Source organism: Hemicordylus capensis, chromosome 1, assembly GCF_027244095.1.
Source record: "Hemicordylus capensis ecotype Gifberg chromosome 1, rHemCap1.1.pri, whole genome shotgun sequence".
Lineage (NCBI taxonomy): Eukaryota > Metazoa > Chordata > Lepidosauria > Squamata > Cordylidae > Hemicordylus > Hemicordylus capensis.
Genome location: NC_069657.1, coordinates 280,049,286 through 280,076,139, shown reverse-complemented (window position 1 = coordinate 280,076,139; position 26,854 = coordinate 280,049,286). Strand labels below are relative to the sequence as shown.

Sequence of the window (26,854 nt, the reverse complement as noted above, 5' to 3'; positions counted from 1 at the left end):
AAAAGTTATGAGAGTATTGCTTTGACTGCCATTAGGCATCACATGAGCTTCCAAAACAAACACTGTGTAAGTCATGAGAAACAATCCAACTGTACATACATACTATAAAATATATTTACTTACTGACTAGTCTGTCAGTGTAAAAAGTTAAATAAGAGCTAGAGCTCATAAGCTTCTGCTGAAAACAAACTGTTTCAGACATGAAAGCACTTCTGTGTAAGAATCAGCATGCAATTTACATGTAGATTACCACATGCGATGATCAAACATGCCTGTATACTGCTGCGTGTAGTACAAGTGGTTTGTGTGCTGCAATGAAACGAGGGTAGAGAATAAAATATACAGAGTTGTCTTTTTATGTTGGAATGCTACCTGGGCAAGAAGGGGTTAAAGACCATACCAAGAGTCTAGCAGTGAAAAGCCCTCTAGTCAAGCCTGGGAAACCCCTGCCTAGTGGGTGGGTGGGGAGGGGGGAGTTTAAGAAGCTTCCATTAGAAAACAGTTAAGAGTTGTTGAATGTACTTGCTATATAATATGTACATCAGACACTTTTACAGAGTGTCTGATGTACAGCCTACTAAAAAGGCTGAGAAAAAAGCATATTGTCCTGTGTAGCATATGTTTAAAGGGGATCAGCTGTGTGAGCTGTGAAGAACAAGTTTACAAACAAAGTTTCTTATGAAAATTGTATATGTCTTAAGTGTAAAGCTTCTATAACAGTCACAACAGCCCTGTCACTAAGCAAGTAAAGCTACTCTACTTTCTAAGTGGAGAACCAAGCTAACATAATTAAGAGAGTTTTATTTTATTCACCTTTGTCTATGACCCCATGCCTACACCACCACATTACCTCAGCAGAAGACCTTTATATACTTAGATCCTGAGGGCCTGTATATTCATACAGAGACTTTAAATGGTGGCAGTGAGATAAACGAATGCTGAGAAGAATGACAATCACAACATTTTCAAATAAATGTATCCTAGAAAAAACTCACATGTGTCATTTCCTATGCACAAGATTTCCATGTAGAAGTTGTGTCATGTCTGACACAGCCACAGAGAACTAAACGATGCTTTACATTTATATTTCTAAGCATATTTTGGTGCCAGAAGACATCTCTTTACATTGTTTAATGCTTAGTTGCAAACAGAATAAATTAACCTGAAAGAGATTGTTATAAAGCTGAAAAAAAGTGATTATCTTCCAGATACAGCATACCTGCATATATTACAGATACATCTGAAAGATACTGAAGAGAGAACATCAGTGACACCATCAAGTAGTTATTGTCACTGATTTCTCAAGATTTACTGTTACCCAGTTGCTACTGTTGACACAGAAAAATACAAAAGAGGTAGACATTTTTTAAATGGACCAGTATTGAACGTGTATTTACAAGCACAGTATTGAATGTGTATTTACTATCCCCAGGGTTCAGCATAATACTTATTAGTGATGTCAATAACAACAAAATCACAAGAAAGCTACACATTTATCCCACTCTTCCCTTCGTACTCAGGGCAGAGTGCAAGGTTCTCCTCTTGGATTTTATCCTCTGTGAGGGAGGTTAAAATGAGCAATAGCTGTTGTATTGGCCCACAATAGCCTAATGAGCTCCATGGCTAAGTGGGGATCCAAACCTGGATTTCCCGTATCCGACATTCTAACTGCACAAATATTCTTGGGCACAGATGGCTTTAAGTACAGTGAGGGAAATAAGTATGGTAGGTTTATTGTAGCTGTGAGAGACAGAATAACAACAAACAAACTCTCAAAAGCCCAGTGCCCAAAAGTCAGCGATGGATTTGCATTGTAGTGAGGGAAATAAGTATTCGATCCCCTATCAACCAGCAAGATTTCAGGCTCCCAGGTGTCTTTTCACTATATGCAGGTAACGAGCTGAGATGAGGAACACCCTCTGTAAGGGAGTGCTCCTAATCCCAGCTTGTTACAGTACCTGTATAAAAGACACCTGTCCATAGAAGCAAGCAATCACTCAGCTTCCAAACTCACCACCATGCCCAAGACCAAAGAGCTGTCGAAGGATGTCAGGGACAAGGTTGTAGACCTGCACAAGGCTGGACTGGGCTACAAGACTATCACCAAGCAGCTTGGTGAGAAGGTGACTACAGTTGGCACGATAACTCGCAAATGGAAGAAACACAAAATAACTGTCAATCTCCCTCGGTCTGGGGCTCCATGCAAGATTTCACCATGCAAGATCATGAGAACGGTGACAAAGCAGCCCAGAACTACACGCGGGGAACTTGTCAATGATCTCAGGGCAGCTGGAACCATAGTCACCAAGAAAACAATTGGTAACACACTACACCGTGAAGGACTGAAATCTTGCAGTGCCCGCAAGGTCCCCCTGCTCAAGGCAGCACATGTACAGGCCCGTCTGCAGTTTGCCAATGCACATCTGAATGATCCAGAGGAGAACTGGGCAAAAGTGTTGTGGTCAGATGAGACCAAAATCAAGCTCTCTGGCATCAACTCAACTTGCCGTGTGTGGAGGAGGAGGAATGCTGCCTATGAGCCCAAGAACACCATCCCCACCGTCAAACATGGAGGTGGACACATCATGCTTTGGGGGTGTTTTTCTGCTAAGGGGACAGGACACCTTCACCGCATCGAAGGGACGATGGACGGGACCATGTACTGGCAGATCTTGGGTGAGCACCTCCTTTCCTCAGCCAGGGCATTGAGAATGGGTCGTGGATGGGTATTCCAGCATGACAATGACCCAAAACACACAGCCAAGGCAACAAAGGAGTGGCTCAAGAAGAAGCACATGAAGGTCCTGGAGTGGCCCAGCCAGTCTCCAGACCTTAATCCCATAGAAAATCTGTGGAGGGAGCTGAAGGCTCAGGTTGCCAAACATCAGCCTCGAAACCTTCTGACTTGGATAGGATCTGCAAAGAGGAGTGGGACAACATCCCTCCTGGGTTGTGTGCAAACCTGGTGGCCAACTACAAGAAACGTCTGACCTCTGTGATTGCCAACAAGGGTTTTGCCACCAAGTACTAAGACATCTTTTGTGAAGGGATCGAATACTTATTTCCCTCACTACAATGCAAATCCATCGCTGACTTTTGGGCACTGGGCTTTTGAGGGTTTGTTTGTTGTTATTCCGTCTCTCACAGCTACAATAAACCTACCATTCCAATTATAGCCTGGTCATTTCTGTGTCAGAGGGCAAACGGACAAAATCAGCAGGGGATCAAGTACTTATTTCCCTCACTGTACATTCTTGCAGATACAGGCAACTTTTTTTACTGGGGGGGGGGGTTTCCGTTCCTCACCTACTACCGCGAGTAACGAGGCATCATGCCTAGGGGGAAAGGGGGGGGTTAGGTTTCTGGATTGATTAAAAAGGGCAAAAACCATCCAAAAGGGGGGGGGAGAAAAGAAACAACTGTAGTGCTTGGGTCTCCATTGGGTCTCCTCCTGCCCTCCATGTGCCCAGCAATGTCCCCAAACTGTAAAACACCTCCCCAAACAGCTAAAATAGGGCCCCAAAATGGCAAAAACACAGGCAAAAGAACAACTATCCCATGCTCTCCAGGGTCTCCTTGTCTCCTCCTAGTGCCCAGCAGTGCCCTCCAAGCAGCAAAATGCCCCACAAAACAGCAAAATTTGCAGAAAAAATGCCAGTTTTAAATAGGAACCAGCCACAAAACGGCTCCTGCCTACATGCTCCTTGGCAAAGCATTAAAAATGGCAGCAGGAAGTGACCTCATAATCACTTGTGGCCAGTGTTTCCTCTAACAGGGATTCCCTGATGCTGTTGACTACAACTCCCAGAATCCCCAGCTGCAATGGCTTTTGCTTGGGGATAGTGGGTGTTGTAGTCTGCAACATCTGGGAATCCCTGTTAGAGGAAACATTGCTTCTGTCCCTCTAGGAACCACGGATACATGGGTTTTATTTTAAAATTTATTTTATTTACAATATTTCTATACCGCCCAAAACCTGCGTCTCTGGGCTGTTTACAATTTTTTTTAAAAAGGTTTTAACCCTTTAGTATCCGCAGATAATGAAATTGGGTGCGATTTCGACACCCGCAGATGCACAAAAACACGGATGGTGAGTCTGCAAATAGCGATTTAAAATGTTTAACACAGACTGCCCTTTAAGAAGTTTTAGATTACATTTTTTTTTTGCCCAGACAAAATGGACCAATGTCTTTCTCTGAAATATCAAATGCTTCAAGGATACTTCAAATGAATTTCCTACTCTGTCTTTTCTATAGCCAAAGTTCAGATTTCCCTACTTAGGAGAACTCACTTATAGATTGGTACAGATCTCTTTAAAATAAATAATTCAAATAATACACAATACATCTGTATTTACATTTTAGAGGCCATCACTCACATAATCAATTCTATATTGCACTATGGTTTCTGATAAAATAAAATATTGTTGCATTCAGAGAGGATGTTTGGCTGTTAAATCCTGCAACATGTCCACATTGTCTCAGTGGCAAAACCTGGTACTTCATAGGATTTTCTCCCCATTATTCAACAACTGGTCCCATCTATGTTTAAAACAACAATTCTGAATAGCTTTGCTTCCTGTTCATTTTTATACACATTTGCAACTGAGCAAGAAATGGCATACGGATTATGCTTAGGGCCAGTCTACAGGGTCATTTCTGAGGCTCTCTACCCCACTGGCACGCACAGAAATGCAATTGTATGGAGAAAGAACTCAGCAGTGATTTGCATGACCATAGCAGCTGACTTCAGCATTGGGTTAACTGACAGTATGTTGTTTCACCAGGTAAGGTGGGGGCGGGGAGTATGCATTCACAGGGGAGGAGACCCAAAAGGCAATGGGACATGGCCCTCAGGCAAGGAAGAACATACACACAAAACTTGGAAACTTATAGGTTATAAGGAGAAACTCAACTATAACCAAGTATTTTACACATTTTATATTGCTTTCAAATGAAATCTGAGAACTCTCTCATTAGAACTACATGAGAGAGAGAGGGAGATTGCCTACAGCATTACCAATCCTTGATTTAGTTAAATTCAAGAGAGAAATTATTTCCAGAGGGAAGCAGACAACAAGAAGTTTATTTCTGTGTTTTCCTGCCATAAGAATCAGGAATGAGTACAAGTAAGGGAGGGGGCAAGTGTCACATCCTGAAGCAGAATGAACAAATAAGGCTTTCTGGTTCTCTCAGACTTCCTCACATCACAATTGGAAGAAATCCCACAGTTTGAACATAATCTTAAAGTCAATATCCTTCCTATGCAACAGAGAGTTGACTAGAATAAGCATAAGCTTAATTTACACATAAGTTACTGACAGGGAACATTTTGGGCAGCATCCAGAGTTCTAAGCAGAGTGCTGCTCTGTCAATGGAAGCTCCTTCCATTCACAGAAGGAATTTGTATTGATGAAGCAGCACTCCACTTACAGCTCTGAATGCTGCCCACCATATTTAACTTAAAGGAACCTCACTGACTTACCCTGATGCTAATGGCTGCTTCACATAAGGTGATTTGCTATCCATTACAAACAGTCATTGGGCATGCAGTTGCATAGACAAACAACATGTGAACCAGCAAGTCACAGGTAACAGCCAGCAACAATTTCCGAGGTCACAAAAGTCCTTTTTCCAGCCATCATAATAATAGGAATTGTTGCCAGTTGCATCCATGAGTGGCTGACCATGTTGACCAAAAGGTGACCTTGAAACCAATGTGACTGCTTGCCTCTAGTCGACATTAAGAACTGAATAAACAATTCTGTAAACAAGTCAAGGAAACATGCAATAAATTGGCTAGGTAATTCAGTAAAGAACTGGCAAAACTAAGGTATCCATACAAAAACAGGGGAAACTCCTGAAGTGTCTACTCGGCTATTATAGTTTTAGAGGTGGCATGTATGTTCCTAGACAAGAGATCTGAGGCAATTTCAGACAGGATGCTTAGTATGAGATTGTCACACATTCATTCACTAACTCTTTAGAGGGTGTTCACATGACAGTGTCATCTATCTGTTGTTCGCCTTTATTTTTCCATGCTTAAATAGTCATACTTAAAAATAAGCCAACTTTAAAAACAGGAACAGCTATATAGCCGTGCAATGAGTGCACGAGCAGACACTTGTCAGAACTCAGAGGTGACACAATGCAATGGAAGCATCTCAAAACAGCTACATCTGCGGCAAGCAGAATGGACAACTGGCTGGCAGTCCAGGAGCATGCCTGGTCATGCTTCTCTTCTGTTGTGTGGCAATACCTTCCAGGGGAATAAGGTGTATGCCCTTCAAATAAGGAACATCTGTTAGTTCGGGATAATCTAAACAAAAAAGTGAACATATTATAGCAAGACCTTTGATGATTTCTGTGGCACAGTCATGACATTTTTGTGGACTTTTAAATTCTTCAAACAAAAATGAGTGATACCCACTATTTCCCTTCCTCTACAGCAAGGTGGATCCTTGAAGGAAGGGACACTGTAGATGCCACTCAATAATGCGTGAATTACTATTTAACAGATATCAATAAATAATTAAAATTATTCAGTGGACACCTCAACATTAAGGCTCTTCACGTTAGCACTTTCTACTGAACCTCTGAAAAGGAGTTTCAGTGGCTTTTGTGACACTGAAATACACACAATTTCAATCCAGGTGCCAGTGTTCAATAATATGGAGTAACTCTAGTTTCTTGCACCCCTCCTTACTATGTATGTTGTGTTTTCAAGAATAGAGAACACTGTTAGCTCAAAATTACATTTCAAAATAATCCCCCATAATTCCCAGCAGAAAGGAAAAGTGCAAACTGTTTAAACACATCAACATGATACAAGAACAAACTGTCAGCACCTCTCTGCTTTCACAAGAGAAGTCCCAGAGACATTTTCATTCACCCGTTGCACAAACAGTAGGAGAAGCTGAGAAGAGTCAATACTCTTCGACTCCTGTTGACGTGCAAGTAAATTTATCATTCTAACTGTGTCTTAGGTTTACTGTGGTATTAAGATGCTTAATTGACAAGTGATCCTAACAGTGCAACCTTATCAACCTTATCATCAATGACTTCAGAATCATTGCTTGAGCTAATCCAGTGTTTGGGGGGAAACAACCTACAACAAAGCCAATTTGGTGGGTTATCAAAATCCAGTTACAGAATTTTACCAGCACATTTCCTTGACTATCTCTCATATGTTTGGTTTGCACCATGCAAGGCTATTGTAGGAAACATGTGTTTGCATATTGCTGACTCACTGAAGAACATTAGTTATTTGTTTACATGCTATTTGAATACAGGGAACAAATTAGCAGAGGTTATTATCATACAGTCATCCCTTACCAAAAATGTGTGTTTTCCCAATTGCAGTTTTAAGTATCTGCAACTGGGAATTTGCTACCGGTCTCATCAACCACGACTTGAGTATATGTGATTCTTGCAGGATTTTGTTGGTGAGAGGTGCAATTTTCCAAGGGCGAGAGGTGGGAAAGAGTGGAGGAGCATTGTGGAGAGGCGTTGGAGTGGTGGAGTAGAGAGAGAGAGAAGCAGAACAGCAGAGGAAGGAGAGGTTGGGAGAGGCAGAAGTGAGATGTGTGCACAGGGAAACTGTACAATATTGGGGGCTGTAGATGTTGGTGGCTGTACAGTAATGGCTGCTGTGCTTTCACTACTGCTGCGGGAGCCTGCATGTGCTGGGGTGCTGCATGGCTGCTGTGTCTTCACTGCCGTGTTTGCACTGTTTGCTGCTGGGGGGAGCCTGCATGTGTTGGGGGGGCTGTAATGGCTGCTGTGTCTTCACTTCTGTGTTTGCTGCTGGGAGGAGCCTGCATTTGCTGGGGTGAGGCATTGAAACCAATGGAAAACAGGGGGTTAGGGGAACCGTGACTGCAAAATCACCTAAAAATCAAGAGGAAAATGCTCACACACACACCACCCCGCAAATCAGCAGAACTCCCTAAATATCAACAGAATCAGCGAGAGTTACCAAGAGTCACCAAGAGGAATGAGCAGATTGAAACCCATGAAAATTCCTGAAACCCGCCCCCCAATTCACTCAAATGCACTTTAAAATCACAAGAAAACAGCAGAACATGGGAAATCTTTAAGAAGCTTTTCCTACCTGACAGCCATGCTGATGGTCAGGATGCTGAGGAAGAGGGATGTGGTGGGTTGCAACCAGGGGGAAGGGTGCCGTGAGAGGGGTGGGGTGGCTCGGGGGATTCTTAAAAGGGAAAGGGGGGTACCAACACCCTCTGATGATGATGCACCCTCTGTTGGGAGCAGTTCACAGCTTCTCCCCAAAGTAACAGGCCGCTCTGAAGTGTCAGGATGCTCTTAAGTGCCAGACTGCACTCTCTTGAAAAAGCTCAGGAGGGCTGGCTGTGCCATCTTCTTCCTGAGGTCTTTTTGGACCTGTGCATAGGACTGAATAACCTGCCTGAATGTCAGGCTGCACTGCATAAAGGGGTCCCATGAGGGAACGTCACCTTCATGGTTGGCGAGGGATGACTCTACTGTGCTCCTGGTCTATAGCAAGAGTCATCTGTTTAGGCATGATAAAGATGAACTGAAGTCCAACGTATAGAATATTTAGCAGAATCAAGGGGTAAAGCTTTTGGACTCTTGCCATTTCAGACTACAAACCGTATTTTTAAATGCTTACCCATGTGAAACAGGAGGTGGGATCTTTTCTTCTTTACCCCTGCTAACTTTTTAACGTGGCAATTCTCTTTATTTAGCAGGGGGAGAGTAACTGGCCCTATCCACCCCCAGCACAGTACCTCCAGTGACCATTGCTGGTGTGTGTCTTATGTTTCTTTTTAGATTGCGAGCCCGTTGGGGACAAGAATCCATTTTATTTATTTATTATTTCTCTGTGTAAACCCCCCTGAGCCATTTTTGGAAGGGCGGTATAGAAATAGAGTAAGTAAGTAAATAAATGAGTAAAGAAAGAAAGAACCGCTATGTATCAGGGATAAATGTTTAGCCTAACCTTTCTTGGGTATCTTTCCAGCTATTACAGTGCCAGGCCTGACTGCAGGATGTAGAAATTTCTAGGCATCATAACACTGAAAAGCCAAAATTCTCTAACCCAATCCAATCCAAGGTCATCTTTTCACCTTGTGTCAAGTAGCAACTGCCTCCAGATAAAACATTCAGATGAGAAACTGCCCTTAACTAAGTTGCTGTAATAGAATCACATGCATAACAGCATTTAGCACAGAGCCATGCATTTAAAGTTGAATGTGTGGGTCTTACCCCTACAATAAATTGCAAGACGTGCAATTTTCATCCTGCGATATTGTGTTTAGCACAAGTCCATGGAGACTGTTCATGAAGCTCCATCTCTCTAGTAGCATTAAACAGCCATTAGCGCTTTAATGCTGGCAATAAATCTTGCTGGGAAAGGTAGCAACAGCAGTGAGGGTCTTAAGCTAGGAACTGCTTTCCCCATAGCCCTTCCCATCTTGACAACACCTTGAATACCCCAGTGCTGCTCAGTAGAACTGGGTTATTTAAGGTTGCTTTGTAGGAAGAAGAGGAAGGCATTTGGGTAGCAAGGATCAGTCCTCTCAGGGAATGGGGAGCAGAGTAAACTCTTGAGCCAATTCATTGCTATAACGGCTTGCCTTGGCTTCAGGGGGAAAATCAGCCTGGATATAGGCCATTCTTTACCAGACATGAAAAGATTGGGCTTCCTTTTCTTTGCAGCCAGGGCAGGTAGCAGCAGAAAGGGCAGGTTGTATAGGCTCCATACAGCAATATCAAATTTCTGCCTATATAGCACAGCTCACTCAATGCTAAACACAGTGCTGGCCAGTTTGTAGCTGGCTTTCTTGCTATTGCCCTCCTAGCATTAGAGGAATCTGTCTAATTAGGGGAGGGTTGTCAGGGGAAGAAACTAACATGATATATTCTAGCTTTAGAAAGCCACAGCAAGAAGAGGGAGGATGAAGAAATTTATCAGAGATGAGGATGGCAAGCTACCTCTGAATTTTTACATAAATGATTGCTCTAGTTTTAGCACAGTGTTCCCATTGTCCTTCCCCACACAACTGTCACATTTGTTCCGTTTGACACTTAACAGTTATAGCGAATGCCAACAGTATAAAATCAGTTATAACCAGAGACATGCTTTAATGCCTAGCTCTGCTTCAGCTCTGGTACTTGCGGCAGGAGATGGGAATCAACCCTCCACTCTCATTGTGAGCCCTCAGCAATCACCAACAAGTCCTTATTGGCCTCTACTTGTATATGTAGACTTTACAATACTGTCCCCTGATTTCTGGGCACCTATTATGCAAATTGTCCAATTCCTATCTCTGCAATGTACTTAAATTCCCAATGTATTATAGTGCAATCTTACTATAATTTAACTAGCTGGGCCAGGCACAGAGCATCTGCGCCTCTAGCAGCCTGCCCTGCCACCACCGCTTCCCCCATCGCCATTGTTTTCTCTCCCACCCACCTCACCCGGCTTCTTCCTTCCCCTGCCTGCTGGCCGCCATCACTGCCTTCTTCCCCGGCTGCTGTCCCACTGTTTTGCCTGCCCGTCCTCCCGCCCACCCCTCACTGTTTTGCCCGCCCGCACAGGGCATGGCCTGCCCATTTTGTCCTCCTGCTCGTCCAGCTGCCACCCACCATCTTTCCTCTCCCACCTGCCCCTTGGCTAGCCTATCCGGCAGCTCTCCGAACTCTCGCAAGAGCTGCCACATATGGGATTAGCCATGGATATGCCGTAGATAATTAAATATATAGATTGCTTCCCATTTTTCTCCAGTTTTTCTAGTGAAGTGTGGTTCTCTTATCAACTGAACCTAAATCTACACCACCAAGGCTTGACCTATTTCCTTTAGAACTAGGTGACAGTCCAAAAATTTGGGAGCCACTATGGACACTTGACAAAACTGCTGGACTTATTGACCAGTAATAAGCCATGATGGCTTCTCTTTATCCCCTTGACAAAACATAGAAACAAGGCTGCCTGGGACAAGTAATTGTTTTATTAAACAGCACCTCTGAATGTCCTAGTTTAGGTGGCATAGATTTCTAGGCACCACGGCTCCTGGGATTTGTAAAGCCCTGTACCACCTTTTCTAGAAATTCCCTAAACAATTTGCTACTCACTCTGACATTTTCTAAAGAGTTTCCTTATTCCGCAATGAAGTGGCCCAAGACAGAAAAGGGAGAGAGGGAGGATTTTCATTCCCTGAAACAAGTTGTAGTTCATGTATCAAAGCCATGTATACCCCCTGATATTAAATGTAAACATTTCTAGTTGGCCAGGCAATTTTATAATAAAAATGTTAGTAAATACCCAATCACAATTTTCACTATTTCATCTGTCAAATCTTCCAAAATGCTCAGCACCAAGTACATGGAATATGTACAGAAATGTGTGAAGAGAACCCGTGAACTCAGACCGCGGCAAGTCACTCTCTCATCTGCAAGGATTCATTATCTACCCTGCAGAATTATTGCAAGGGCAAAACTCAAGGAAAACCATAAAGCACTTCACAGGTTGAAGGCTTCTGTAAAGATTATTACTGGCTCTAGTAGTATCTGGCCCAAAGGAAAAGAGCATTATTAAGCATTCTGAACCTTCCTCATGCATGGATTGAAGCATGACATCTACATGCTTCAATCCATCTATTCAGTATACATCTTGCAATTTTCGTTTAATTTTCATTTTTAACTTTAGCCCTATTTCAGGGTTCAGTTGATTTAAATCACGATTTAAATCGCTTCACAGAAGAACTCAATTCTAATGATTTAAATCACAATTTAAATTACTATTCAGGAAGATTCTGTTTTATCATCATTTTCTATTAAAAAAACATTATTGTTATCTAATATAACCTTAACACATATTTAGAGAGAACTGTAGGTTTCATTTTTAGAAGATCAGTACACACTTCTCACAATGCTGTTTCATTCGGGCAACCAGGCCCTGCATTTCATTGTTGTGCTATTTGCATTTTGCATGCATGCCTGTCTTATCCACAGGTACAGGAACTTCATTAAACTATTCCCAAATGGGGTCTCTCTTACAGCCTGCTGCCATGATAGCTGCTTCCCTTCTGCAATGGAGGGAACAGAACTTATTCATACACTCCAATAACATTTCCTCAGGACTTTATGAATATGTTCTGTTCACTTTTGGTTTCACTTTCTATTCCCCTCCCCTATCGCATGCATTTATATCCAGACTCCTATCATTGGCTTTTCATTCATTGGCTTTCTTTGTCTTAGCACTTTTAGAAGGCGTTCATGTGTGTGCGTTGCATGTACACCACCTGCAGATTAGGACTGATCAGCTCTATTATCTCTCATCTCCATATACTGCTGTTAACATGTTCATAGTATATAATTAGAAGTTATGATTAATATCCATGATATCTTTTACCTAGGTTCTTTATGAATTGTTTTTAATCATTTTAAATCAAATCAAAAAATCTGATTTAAATAAAAAAACTGATTTTAATTTTTTAAGCAAAATTTTATCAACTCTGCCCCATGTGCATGCTAAGATTAGCACAGAGTATGTACAGTGTACACATACATAGATCTGAACTGTTATTTACAAAGTATGTTAAATGCATGTACAGTAGCCCATTTCTTATCTGTACCCAGCATCTGAGAGGCTTGTACTCAGATTCACTTTTAAAATGAACACAAGTACACTCATTCACTCAAAAACATGTGTACCACTTGTGTACAGACACCTGTACACACATACAACAAAGTGTCTGAATACGGCTAATTAAAAACCATCTACTTATCGTTGTTCCTTCTAATAGCATAGTTCTGGAGAGAAGAGCTGGTCTTGTGTTAGCAAGCATGATGTCCCCTTAGCTAAGCAGGAGTCTGCCCTGGTTGCATATGAATGGGAGACTTGATGTGTGAGTACTGTAAGATGTTCCCCTTAGCGGAAGGAGCCACTCTGGGCATCTCCAAGATAGGGCTGAGAGAGATTCCTGCCTGTAAACTCAGAGAAGCCGCTGCCAGTCTGGGTAGACAAAACTGAGCTAGATGGACCAATGGTCTTACTCAGTATATGGCAACTTCTCATGTTCCAAACTCAAGTGGCTGAATGGCTGTTAGTTTGGAAATGAAGTGAAACAGGGCCACCCAGATATAAGGTAAATGAAGGACACAAGAAGTAGATACCTTTGTGAAATGAAAAAGAACTAAATTAAAATGCCTTCAAAAGCAGAGCTTTTGAGTCGAAGCATCAGTTAGGTTTTGTTCTTTCAAAGGAAGGTAGAGGGCAGACCCCTATAGTACAGCAGAAGGTGGCCTGAAGGTAAATGGGGTGGGCGGGAAGGCATCCTTTTCTTCTTATCCTCTACTGAAACTCCTCCCCCACTTCACTACAAGGTTCCTGTCCCAGGATGGTTGGCGCTCTGAACACTTCCACTCCTCTTAAGTGCTTGGGATACATTGCAACATTTTGTTGCAAGTCCAGCTTGTTCTGTTCGATACTGAACAAAGTGGCTGAGTGCTGCTGAGGGCCCCCAGTAAGTAAGGCTCACTACCAATCCGAGAGACAATCACTGTTCCCATAGCCTGCATGTAGTGATGGCAGCATAGCAACACTTCTGGGGCCCACCTCGGTAGGACAGCCAATGGAAAGCAGTTTGCCAAGGGGCCTCCTAAACTTTGAGCTGGACCTCTTTGAGGTCATTAAAAGGTCATTTGAAGGCCATTAAACAATGAGACAGTGGTTTCTACATACTCAGGAGGCTCCTTAGGTATGCAGGAATTGTTAAGTTTAAGAAATGGGGAAAAGATTAAGATTCCCACCCCCACCTCCCAAAGCCTTTTCAGCCTTCAGGGTATGTATGTGTATATATGTATGTATGTAAGCTTTTTTTATTTATATCTCTGTAAACCACTTTGGAAACTTTTGCTGAAAAGCAGTATATAAACATTCATCATATTCATATGTTCAGGCAGGGTATTGGAGCTTTCTTATTGTTTTAAAGGAAAATTGAGAGCAAGGGAAGAAAAGGAGGATATTGGCCTGCTCAGAGACCCTAAACACCTTTTAAAAACTTTTCCGGAGGGATAGCATACTTCTGGAGAATGGAAATTAACGGAGTCCTTCCTCTTGAAACATCCTTTATACTGTCGGGGAGAGAGAATTATTAACCTCAAGGTACGTATCCTGTGAGTGGGGGGAGTGGGGGGCATGCATATGGACAGCAGCATCCACAGCTACTGGCTGGCCTTAGCAGCCAAGCCACAATTGTGGCCACCCGCTCCTGCAATTGAATATGGCCAAATAGTCAAGCCCTGTACTTTCCTTTTCTGCATGATGGGAAAGTATGGGGGCTTTGCTGTTTGGCCATGCTCAGCTGAGGTGTGCAGGGCTCCTCCACTAAGCATGGGCCATTATTATTTTTTTACATTTATATCCCGCTCTTCCTCCAAGGAGCCCAGAGCGGTGCACTACATACTTGAGTTTCTCTTTCACAACAACCCTGTGAAGTAGGTTAGGCTGAGAGAGAAGTGACTGGCCCAGAGTCACCCAGCTAGTTTCATGGCTGAATGGGGATTTGAACTTGGGTCTCCCTGGTCCTAGTCCAGCATTCTAACCACTACACCACGCTGGCTCCCATCTCTTTCCACTCCTCTCCAGAGCAGAAGAGGGAACTGCAGGGCTTGCTGGTTCAGCCCTGCATGACCAAGGTACTCCATGAATTATGGCAACGCAGTGCCCAAACCACCCCAGCTTACCTTGCAACCTTGGAGTTAGGGAGGGGGTCTTCAGAGCTGCGAGGAAGGCTAGGCTTGTTCACCAGCTTTGCCAGAGGGCAGGAGCCCATTTACCATGGTAAAGGTAAAACCTAAATGTGGGGTGTGTGTGCCATTAGGTTAACAACTCCCTTCCCTGCACTATAAGGGATGTTTCAAGCAGAAGGACATCTTTTCCCCTTTCCTGTTCTCCAGAACCATACTCCCCAATGCTATATAGTACTAAAATACTCACGTTTGGGGCTAGCTTTATACAGTATATGACAACAGAGGAAAGCATCAAAGGAACGGGAAACACATGTAATTTTTTTCTTTTTCCTGCTCTTGAAATCCCACTCCCACCCCATACCCTGGGTCATGAGGCCTGAACAGATGGAGCCCTGAACTGGAGAATTCTTAGGGGATGGAGATACATACATACTAGCCAGAGTCAGGTCCAGAATAGCATTTCTGCTGGATATCTATTTGGAATGACATTTTTTTTCATTTAGCACAAGAAATAATTCCTTCAAATCAAACTCTAGCTTCAAGGCATTGCAAGGAGGGTCAGAATCTGCAATTCTGCTACTGTTACAGGACTGTGGTCCTGACCACTCTACTGTTAAAATTGTAACTAGAACTACCAGTACTGTGGAACTACCTGTTCAGTACCTTTTAACAGTGATGAGAAATTCTGAAAATTTCTCCAGTAGATGCAATGTATGCCACACAGTAAATATAAAGAAACACTGAATTCACTGTTTATCTAGTTCAAACCTAACAAGTTTACTCTTTACAACCTTTGCCAGAACAAGCAACCATACGTGATATTAAGCCCAATGCTGCATTGTCACATAGAGACCACACAGTTTAGGATTTGGCCCATTACACTGGGAGGCAACTCCCTTCCTACAATGAGACCTTGATCTCATGCTAGATGACATGGACAGCCCTGCCTGCTTCTTCAATCCCAACCTTTCCAGTTGGGGTTTTAAACAAACTTTTCACTTAAAACCCATACACTTAACACACACACACACACACCAGTTAAAAAGAGAGGTGGGATAGAGGACCTTGAACAGATGGCAGGGCAGAGCTAGGAAGCTTTACCTGCTTGTCTCACAAAAAGATTACAGTGTAACTGCTGAGACCCAGAAGCTTGTTCCATAGTAACTACAGGGAGGAATCAAGTTAGTTACAATCAAGCTGGTTATGGTACCATAGCATCTCATGAAGTATTTGTTATAAAAACCACTATAAAAGGGGTAGTAGCTCACATACCAATCGTTTAGTTATAATTTTAGAGTTTTATATACAGATAAAAAGGGCTATACTGACAAAGTACATAACAGTAATTCAAAAAGCCCACAACACACTTATCCTTATGGCACCCTACTACTTGAGTTACTAGATAAGCCTGATATAGGCACAGTTTCAGAAAACCATGTTTTCCCACTACAAAAACAAGCCTCATGCACTCCTCCCCATTTTGCACAAGATTAGAGAGCAGTGAAAGCTTCCACTTCAGTATGACCTAAACTCCAATTCCAGATTATATATGAATTCAGGAAACCATGGTTTATTCAAACCACAGTTTGGTAAACCAAGATCCAAAATTACAGATTAGTTTTACTTAACTTGTTTGAACTAAACTGCAGTTCTTCCAAGTTCATATTTTATTTATTCATTTTTACATTTCTATCCTGCTCTTCCTCCAGAGAACCCGGAGCAGTGTACATGGTTACATTTATCCTCACAACCACCTTGTGAGATAGGTAGGTGTGTAACATGGAACTGCAATTTACTTCAAAACAAAGATAGAAACTTTCACTGTCCACTTATGTGCAAAAGAATCAAAAAGTGGCTCTTTAAAGCTCAATCTCAAAGAAAGAAACCATAGTTTTTCTGCTATGCCTGAATCAGGCCAAAGTCTCACCACCTGCAATAGCCAATTGAGTTAATTTTGTTATTATGCTATTACTGGCAAATAAAAGCTCACGTTTGTGCCAACTGGACCGGCAATCCAGTCCAATCAAGCAATAAACCAGATACTTGGGTCTTGGTTCTTTTGAATGCAACAGTAAGACAGTTAACTTGTAAATTACAGTTTACAAGTAACAAACTATAATCTTTATTAAATTTGTACTGGAAAACATTATTGTTAGACACAAAGCTTTGACTTTCCAGTGGCATTGTTTGACTCCAAGAGCTAACACAGACACCCTCCATACCTTTGCCCTGCCTTTACCATGGTTTGGCATTATATTTAACTAGCATTAGCCAAGGCTATCAAAAGAATAGAAATGTTCCAGATCTAACCTACTGTTTTAAAGTTTGGAGTGCTCACACCCTGTTGCTGTTTAACCCTAGTTAATGACACTCAAGAGATCATGCCAAACCATGGAAAAGCGGAGCAGCGGATAGAATTCACATGCAAGGCCAGAAGGGCACACAGTTCTACAGTCTACTTGAAATCTCTTAATCTTAGAAAAGGCCAGCTTGATGTCACATCTGCACCAACCCTAGTACCGACTGCAAAGACATTTCAATGTTGAAAGAAACAATGTATTTTGTCTTTCAAAACACAATGTATTTACAAAATACATTTTTGTGAACATGTGGCTTCACCCATTCAGCATCCATTTGTGTTGGAAAAATGCTTCTAATCCCACAACAATTAGTTAACTTTTCTATTTAAAAAGCAAGCTGGACTGAAAAGAAGAATAATATTAATGTGCCCACATATGTGTCCTCCTCTCTACTAGCGCTCTGCAGAAAAAATGCCCCCCCCCCAATCTTATTATGATGAATCCTTTTAGAACAGCTGAAGAAAAACAACACTCATTCTATTAAGGAAAATTGCTATGGACAGAGGTCAGTTCTTACAACTCCCAATACATGGCACATCTTCAATACAGTATATGTAAGTCGAGCCAAAGGCCAATCTTCTCCATAATAATTTGTTACATTACTCAGTGCTGTTTAATGTTAGTAAAAACTAAACTGAGTAATTTCTAATCATAAAATAAAGATGATAGTACGGTACAGCTACACATGCATCTACTGCAAAAACTCCTAATCTGAAGTGAAATTTGGGTTTTAACTTTTACATCTACAGAGTTTTGAAGTGTTAGCTGATCAACTGACTAGCCCAGTGCTATGAATTATTATACTGTGGTGATAATAAAGAATATTTTGAATTGATGGCAACCTGCTAATCACATCAGATAGTAAAGGCAGAGCAATGTTCCTCATCTCCTGCCTTTCAGGAGTCAAGATCCATGTAGGCACTCACATACATTCTACGCTACAAACATACTACCACCTAAAACTGATATTTGTTTTTTATAATAGCTAAGTGTGCTTTGTTTAATTCACTTTAAACAAATATTGTCATGGTTTGGGCTACAATGGAGAAAAGCTAAAAAACAACAACCAAAAAACTAGCCACTTTGAGAACCCCCTATTGAGAAGCAGGCTAGAAATTTCTATTGGGAAGCAGGCTAGAAATAAAATTTACTTAAAAATCTACCCTTTGGGGACAGGGTTCCATCTTATTTGTTTGTTATTTCTCTGTGTAAACCACCCTGAGCCATTTTAGAAGGGTGATATAGAAATCAAATAAATAAATAAATAAATTTAAACTAATCAATTAACTATAATCCAAATAGATAAACAAGAATTAGATGTATGCAATCTACAGGATGTCAGATGCGACCAACCATCATAAAATTAAGGAGATATGCCTGAAAACAGTTGTATAGTCCTAATTTGAGTGAAATCAAACTAGATCTTCAGATAAACCAACAACTTCAGTCTGTACAAAATTGCACCAACAAGTTTACCAACAATAATCATAGCCTTCACTAGGAAATGCAATAGTTGTCATTTTTCCCAACTGTCAACAGGTGTTCATGCCAATTACAACTATTACTCTTCTGTTTTCACTGCCTATCAGAAACACAGTAATTCAAAATGGTGTTACAGTGAGTAGTCTCTTAACAAGTCATACAAGAAATCCTACTTCAAATATCATTTGACAGATATTTAAGATAATGTTTTGAATTTTTTTCTACTAATAAAGTTGCGACTTTTTAAGAGTATAAGTAAGTTGTTGGTCAGTTTTTACTTCCAATTCCACCTTTAGATATCCAGTAAAGATACACGGAACTGTTATTCATGTTGTGCACATTATTTTGTGCACAAGACTACAATCCTAATTAATCTGCTTTAAGGTTTGACCAAAATCAATAGGACTTTTATCCAAGAGTTGGATAACTTAAGGGAATCACCCTTGCTTTACGATCATCCAAAAAGCCCAGTCTTTCTAAAACAAATATTTTACTGAGACAAGAAAGGTTATATTTGCTCTACTATGAAGATATGTGGTATACAGGTGTGCATACGCACTACATCTCAATGTATTACTCAGCAATTTTGCTGAAAACAGCTATACACATACAGATGTCAACTTGTATACATTAACCCAGGCAAACCTTTCTCACAGAAATGACTTTCCTTCAATACAATTGAACAGGCTTCATTTTTACAACAGCCCAACAATGTAACAAGTTGTGTGTGTGTTTTAAATCAACCCAGAACTAAGTATTTCTCTTTTGGCTACTGGTCTCACTATCCGAAGGGCAACATAAGAATACTGTAAATGAATACTGGAGACAAGGGATCTTTTTTGCTGAATGCAGACATAACCCATTGAAATATTCTCCAATATTTCTTTCAAGTATCATGACTGTCATCACTACACCCTGGAGAGTCTGTAACAAGCATAGATCCCTAAACTCTTCAGCACAGACACACATACTATTTAGTCAGTTCCTGTACTTTGGCCAAGCAGGACTGAGTCATTTTTGCAAATGACTCCAGCTGCTTCTCGACCCCTCCTCCCACCAAAATGCCTGCAGCGAGAAACTCTTGGAACAGAAACAAAAATCCCATTCCTCTTTCTCCATGAGTAGGCATAAGGTCTCTGTTATCCCAAAAGCTATTTTCTTATACAGGCAACTAGAAAAGTCTCAGACTCAGTCCTCTTTCTTCCTGAATGAGCTTTGTAACAGAAAGGAACATAACAAGATTCCTTCCATAAACTTTCAGAGAGAAAAGCTTGTCTTCATATTTGTGTAGCTAAGTTAATCATCATTCCTACTAAACCACTACCTTCTCATGATCTATTTCTTCCCTAGGAAGTCTAATTTTGGGACATAGAGCTTGCAGGCAGAAAATTAACATTAGTTTCCCATTAACAGAAAACCAAGTTCACCGAGGAGCCAAAGACAAAGGATCAAAGATGACCCTGAAACATTACTGACAGGAATTATCATCTCAATCCTAACAGATCTGACTATTTCCAAGCCATCCAATTAAAACTTTTAAGTGTGTTTAGGATCAGAGTGTAAAGTTGCAACCCTAAGAACACTCAAACGATTCCATCTTCAAACGTATTCAGGAATGATTACCAGAGACTATATTTCCCCTCAGACTAAAGAAAATCATATGTTTTAAGATATGGACAGTACTCTCTCCTCCTCCCCTCTAAAAGACTCTCATTTGCACACTAAACTGCACATATCTACTTTTCTTGCTAGCTTCCCGCACCCCGCCCCCCCGCAACTTCCTAAGAAAAGAAAGGAGGATCTTTCAGCAGGCCCAACTAAACTCGATTGCCAGCACCCTTCCCTTGTCCACACTCTCTCGAAAAGGGTGTTCATGATGATTGCATTGTCCATCCAATCAAGTATCTCAACCCAAAATCCTGCACTATCAAGAATTTTCGGGTGGGGGAGAAGACACAGGGTGGGGAGAGTGTTTTAAACGCACAGACACACAATTCAAGGAGATGGTTAACCCCTTCCAAGTCCACCCGATTCTCCAAATCCCATCCATGCAGAGAAGCTGTAGTGGTTACATCCTCCCCACTCTTCGAAAGCAAAAGGAGTCTCTTCTCCTCTTTCCCACTCGCTTAAAACGCGTGAGTCGAAGACTCTCAGGCATCACCACCCCAGAAGAAAATCCCCCCAACGGGCTGCTTCTCTCTGGCTTTCCCCTTCCCTCCAAAGAAAGCCTCGCATCCCTCTCTTTCTCCCAACCCACGCCCCACCACCCAGGCTCTCTCTTCCCCCAATCAGCTGAACTCACCAACAAACTTTCCACGTTGACCGGAGACCGGGGGTCCCGGATCATGGACTCCAGCTTCCTTTGGCGCCCTGTGATGAGCCCTTCTCCGGGCTCCGGCGGCGGCGGCGGCGGCGAAGCGGACATTTTCACCGCCTCCTGCTGATGGTTCATTCTCCCGCACCCCGCGGGGCTCTCGCCTTCTGTGTCTTTTTGCTCTCCCCCCTCGGGCGCCCAGGCAAGCCCGGCAGTGGCTGGCAGGCAAGAGGAGAGAGCAGAGCAGCAGCGAGCGAGGGGTGCCTTCCGTCGCCAGCGCCGCCGGTATCCGCTTCAGGGCCTATTGAGCTGCTACTGCTGCTGCTGAAGAAAGCAAAGGAGAGCTGCTCGCCCGCCGGCCGGGAAGGGGGGGCTGCCCGCTCCCGGCCTGGCCTGTCTCAGGAGGGGCAGAGAGGGGCGCGGGCGGCGGCGGCGGCGGCTGCCCTCCTCCTCCTCCTCCTCGTCGTCGCCTCCCGATGGGGGCGGGCGCTGCCGCTGCTCCACCCGCCCGCTTATGCCCCCCCACTCCCCGCTTCCCAGGCATGAACAGCCCAGAGAGGGGGAAGGTGGGCGGCCGGGGCGAGGAAGGGCAGGTTCCCGTGAGAAGCGCTCGCGCTGCCTTCTTCGACCTCCTCCTGCTCCTCCTCGCCGACTTAGGCGGGAAAACAAGTCACGGCCGGGCCCCCCATCATGCTGCCTCGGCCATCTTGCACCCGGTCAGTACCCGACGGGAGAAGACGAGAGGGAGGGAAGGCAACAGCGGAGGAGCCCGGCTTCCTCCCTCCCTCCTCCGCTGCGGTGAGCGGGGGGCGAGAGGGCTTGGCCCACCTCGCTCTTGGGTTCTCTCGCTGGACGCTGGGGCGTTTGTGTCACTCAGGGGGCGGACTTGCCCCTGCACTGCCCGCCGCGAGTTACTATCGCTTCAGTAGTCCTGGGGGCTGAAGGTGCCGCCCCATTTTCTTTTTTTCCCTCCCGCCTCGGAGAACTATTACTGTTGTTGCTGCTGCTGCTATGGCCTCCGCGCTACCCACAAGCCTTCGCTCTTGTCCAAGCCTCGCTAACTCTCAGACTGGCGGGCAAGGCGGCGGCGGCGGCAGCAGGGAGGAGGAAAGGGACAAGAGAGGGTTTCTCTCCCCCCCCCCACCACCACCACATAGCTATGCAGTCAGTCACCAGGGCTAACTATAACCCCCTTAGCTCAGTCGGTCTGGGAGGGAAGGACTGATATTGTGTCGTAGGCTTGCTGGCTGCTGACATACACACATGCTTGCTCCTCTGGTCAAATCCCCAAAGCGGCTTGTTGACTACACTGCAGGGTTGGCAAAGCAAAAAGTCACCGTAAATATATGTGTGTGTGTGTGTGTGTGTCCTCAAGCCAGCCGAAATAACAGGGTGACTTCCTGTCTGCCTCATTCAACCCTCCTGCACCTCCAATTGACTGTTAAAAGAGGGAAGGGAGGAGGCAAAAACAATAGAGAGCGATTAGTCCCAGAGGCGGTCCTTCGAGTGATGCTTGTACTCTGGCACGAAGACCTTATAAAGCTTGAGGGAGGGAGACCAAGGTCTTTGCTTCGTAAAACTCACTTTTGCTTCATTGCCTCCCCCTCCCCCCAAAGGAGGAGGAAACTACAGTTCGCCCTCAGCAGCAAGCACAAGGAGCCTGTCATTTGTGCAGACCACCTACTCCGGATTGCAGTTGACACTCCTCCAAACCAAGAGGCTTGAGGAATGCTCTCTTGTCAGCCAGCCTATTTGGATGGTTTGACAGGGCAACAGGTTATCTCTGAGGTTGGGCACATCAGTATTTCATAAAGGCAGTGTGATTGATTGATTGTTAGAGTTATATACCACCTTTCATAAAATTGTCCCAAGGTGGCTTACAAAAGTTCATACAATAAAACTCCATAAAATCACATTAAAATGTTAAAAACGATTAAAAACATAAAAATACCATAAAAACAAAACTGAGGAGCCAGAAAGAAGAGACAGGCAGTCCCTAATAGGGATGTGCACGGAACCGGTACGGAGGCCCTTTATGGGCCTCCGAACCGGTTCAAAGGTGGCCGGTTCCGCCAGTTTGATGGCGGGGGGTGCTGCTTTAAGAGCGAGGGAAAGGTGCTCTGCTCTTTTCCCACCGGCACTCCTTTTTTCCAAAGTATCAATCACTCCCCCTGAGTGTTCAGTGATTTTATATTAGTAATCATTATAACAGCCCTTTAAAGGTAGTCCTACCCTTATTGGAAGACAAAGGCCTTCCCTTATTGCAGACAAAGGAGCTGAATGATTAGTTAGCTTGCTTAAGACCAGTAAGATTGTGGCCAAGGTGAATCTTGGAGACTTTCTGACTTACTGCTCAAATTATTAGCTATCCATTCTCTCTGCTATGAAAAAGATACTCCACATGCACTTAGAGATACTTCATGTCCTCCAGGGCTCATCTGCAGTATTGAAAGCAGATTTGGATGTGCACAAAGTCAACTTTACATGGGTAAGTTCAACATATGGGCCTAACAAATAAATCCAAAATTCCTTTAAGGCAGTATCCTTAAGTGTGGGAACTATAAGCCTAAATGAACAGAAGTAGCTAAATATCCTACTAATACCACGTCCTACAATATCATATGATGCAGAGAAGTTCAATTGATTATGGTTATCTACTAGCTCCCTAGAACTATCCCATTAACTGGCCATACATCACTACCTAAGCAGCACCAACATATTGAGAAATGTCATTGCTGTTTAAAAATAAGTATCTTCTAAATGTATTATTTCATACTATTTCTGGTTTTGCCAATAATTTCTATTCTAATAGTCTCTCTCTATAGGCAACCCCTGTCTCTAGACACCACAAGAGCCTGTATAGTTGCCTGCATTTTTGTGCATATAGGCAAACACTTTCACAGTGGAATTCTAATTAAGATCCAATTAAATCAATGAGACCAATGGCAAATAGCTGTGGTTATGCTTATTGTGGAATATAAGATTATTTTAGAGAGAGTTTTTGCCATAATCTGGAAAGGAGTGTACATACAAATGGTACTTTTCTGAAGGTCTTACCCCACACATCAGTTTAATCTGCCTCCAAGCCATATCTCTTTGCTTTACTTGACATAACAAGTTTCTCTATTACAAGCACTGCATAACCAAAACAACAGGGGCAGAGTAAGCAGAATTCCCCGTCAAGAATTATCAGTACCATCACCCCTTGAATTCCAGTTGCATCACTTTTTTCTGTTTGTATGGGACAACAAGGACAAAGTCTGACTACCAGCTGACTGTCAGATCTGAATAAGCATTTAAATCTTCAGATATCCAACTCTATTAAATGGATGGCAAACTACCTACTAATTTAATTGTGCTTTACTAAGACTTTGTATTTTTGTAGCCTTTTCAAACTCCCCCCCTTCCCTCAATCCTCCCTAAATAGCACACTTACTGAGATAACATGGGTGAATTACACTGACTACTTTGTAACAATATTATTATGACCCAGAATATTATTACTCAGTATTACTCAAAGTTTAATGTCCATGGCCCTACTTTAGATTATCACAATAGTACAGATGATTTTGCTCAAAAGGGTTATAATATTTCAGGAAGGCCTATCTATGGGGAGGGCCAATAGTAGAATCTCAAGTATCAGAGCTGAGAAAGATCTTTGCCTGAGACCCTGGAAAGCTGTTTTCAATTGGTGTAGACAATACTAGGATAGATGGAACAATGGCCCAGCTCCATAAAAGGCAGCTTCATATGCTCATATTTTTAAGACTGTAGATATTTGTGCACAGGCCCAACAACAAGAAGAGGGAAATGCCCTAATGTGCAAATTGGCAGCAAACTTCTGTGGGAGGATCTAAATTCCCCAGGTGGCTAGTTTGTTCCCAGTTCCTTGTTCAGTAGTAAAGCCCAGCATTGCCAAGTGACCTTGTACAACCACAGGGCCCAGTGACAGGCAATACCAAAAAAGAGGAACAGTTTTTAGTCTCAAGGAACTCAAGTGCACCTGACAAAGCCCTACACAATCAGTAAATTACTACATCTCTCAACCCCTTGGAGGTTGTGGATTCCTTGGTTATCTGTGTTATCTGATAAAGAACATCAAAGAGAATTGCTTTGTCTAACCAGATACAGATCTCTCAAAGGTCAGTTGGACTTCCAATGCAATTCTGCTAATTACTTCTCCCATGGGCCCATTAGAATCACAACAAATAACACACCCATTGCTGTGTCAAACAACCTGCATCAGGGATCCTGAGAGCAACATGCACAAAAATTAAGCTTAAGGCTAGATAAAGTTTCCTGGTCAAAGAGAGAGTCTCCTGTTCTTGGCCATAATTTGGGGAATGCAAAAATACCCACTTTCATGTCTCTGGATGTATTGGGAAGCATATAATAAAAATGGTTTAGGGGAATTACAACTGAGAGCAACTTGTATAGAAAATAAGTTTTGGCTGGACATAACCCCTATGAGATCTTCTAGGGGAAAGTCTCCTGGTAGTGAAGATGTATCATATACGTTGGCCTGAGGCTTATTTCTGGGTGTAAAACTGTTCCTTATTCATGGGTATATTGGCAAGGAAAGAAAATAATTCATTTGAGAGTTCTAACTAGAGAGCTAAGTGTGCAAAAGCAAAGATTTGGGCCAGTCAAACATCAAGAAGGGTTATCTTATAAAGGACATTCTCATATATTGGGAATATATATATATATATATATATATATATATATATATATATATATTGGGGGTGGCCCAAAATTTGTTTAGAGATGCAAATCCCACAGTTTTTTATTCACTCATTTCTATATTGGCATGGCATACGAAAGTGGCCTGTGCAAAAAGGAAGCTTTGGGACACACACAATGCTAAGGTATCTTCTAGGTGGCATGCTCCTGTTAGTGGGGCTGCATAATTTGAGGTGACCCAAGGCTTTTTTTCTGGTGCAGACCCCAGATCTTATTTCTAAGTGTTGCCTGGGTGCATCATGTTTTAAGGGATACTGTGGAAAAACAGCCCTTTTATTTATTTATGTATTTATTTGCTGCAAGGGCATCTCAGAGAAGAGAGTTTCCTGGTCACAGAGAATGATTTGCAGTGGCCTAACACACTATTACCTCTTCAGAAAGGTCTGATGTGCTTCTGCTCGACATCTCCTCAGCCTGGGAACGTCCTTCATTTTCAGGATCTGAGGAGGGAGAAGAGAAACACTCAGAATGGCTAATTCCTTCACCTGCATCACATGGCTTATTCAACAGAGCTGGAAGGGGAAGGCCCTGACAGAAATGCTCAGAGTAATCATCTCCACACTGATGGTAGCCTAATCTAGCATATTGACTCAAAAAGCATCCTATCACTTTGTATAGGTTGGCTTTCTGCTATGTTGGTAGTTGCTTTAAATGCCAAAGCCAGAGATGGGAAGGGACTGGCTATGGGGGCAGGGACCAGAGGTGCCCCTAGGTAATTTTGGAGCCTGGACCTAAAGGCCTTTGGAACCCCCCACACTCTTGCAAATTAAGCACCATCATGCTCGGCTGGGCAACCATACCACCCAGGACAGACTAAAGAGGCTGTGGAGGCCCTGTTCTTCGGCCCAGAAGTCCAGTGGTAAGAGCACCTCTGGCAGGAGCAGCACTCTCACCAACAGCACAATAACTGCAGGCATCTAGACCATTTCTGATCACTGGTCTAGTATGAAAAAGTGGGATTTAAATAAATGAAACTTAGCTCTGTGTATTACACTAGACTGACAGTGAACTGAAAGCCACCTCCTCTCTGCCAGAACCTGTAGTCCTGTGAGGGGGCTGGGCTAGGCATCTCTTAAAAGAGAAAACAAGCGCCTGTGGCATTCACTTTATCCTTTCTTAAAGAATCTCAGGAAGACTGCAAGGAAGACACAAAGGAACAAGTGTGCTTGGGAAGGGCTGAGAATCCAAGTGCCCTACTTGCTTCCCTCACCTCT

General features: G+C 42.9%; 1 protein-coding gene across 5 annotated transcripts in view; it reads right to left on the bottom strand.

The window, feature by feature from the left end:
• ROCK2 (Rho associated coiled-coil containing protein kinase 2) overlaps nucleotides 1–26,024 on the bottom strand; it is a 170,095-nt gene extending 144,071 nt beyond the window's left edge. For 3 of the 5 annotated variants that reach the window (XM_053285616.1, XM_053285618.1, XM_053285619.1), the window contains exon 1: nucleotides 26,010–26,024. Coding sequence is in view for 2 of the 5 variants with exons in the window: in XM_053285617.1 (XP_053141592.1) it covers nucleotides 20,886–21,035 (150 nt within the window). In the remaining 3 variants the exon portion in view is untranslated. Of the gene's footprint in view, nucleotides 1–20,885; nucleotides 21,040–26,009 lie in introns of those variants that run through there. The other 2 variants (XM_053285617.1, XM_053285621.1) reach the window with 1 other exon arrangement.
• Nucleotides 26,025–26,854: the final 830 nt, after the last annotated feature.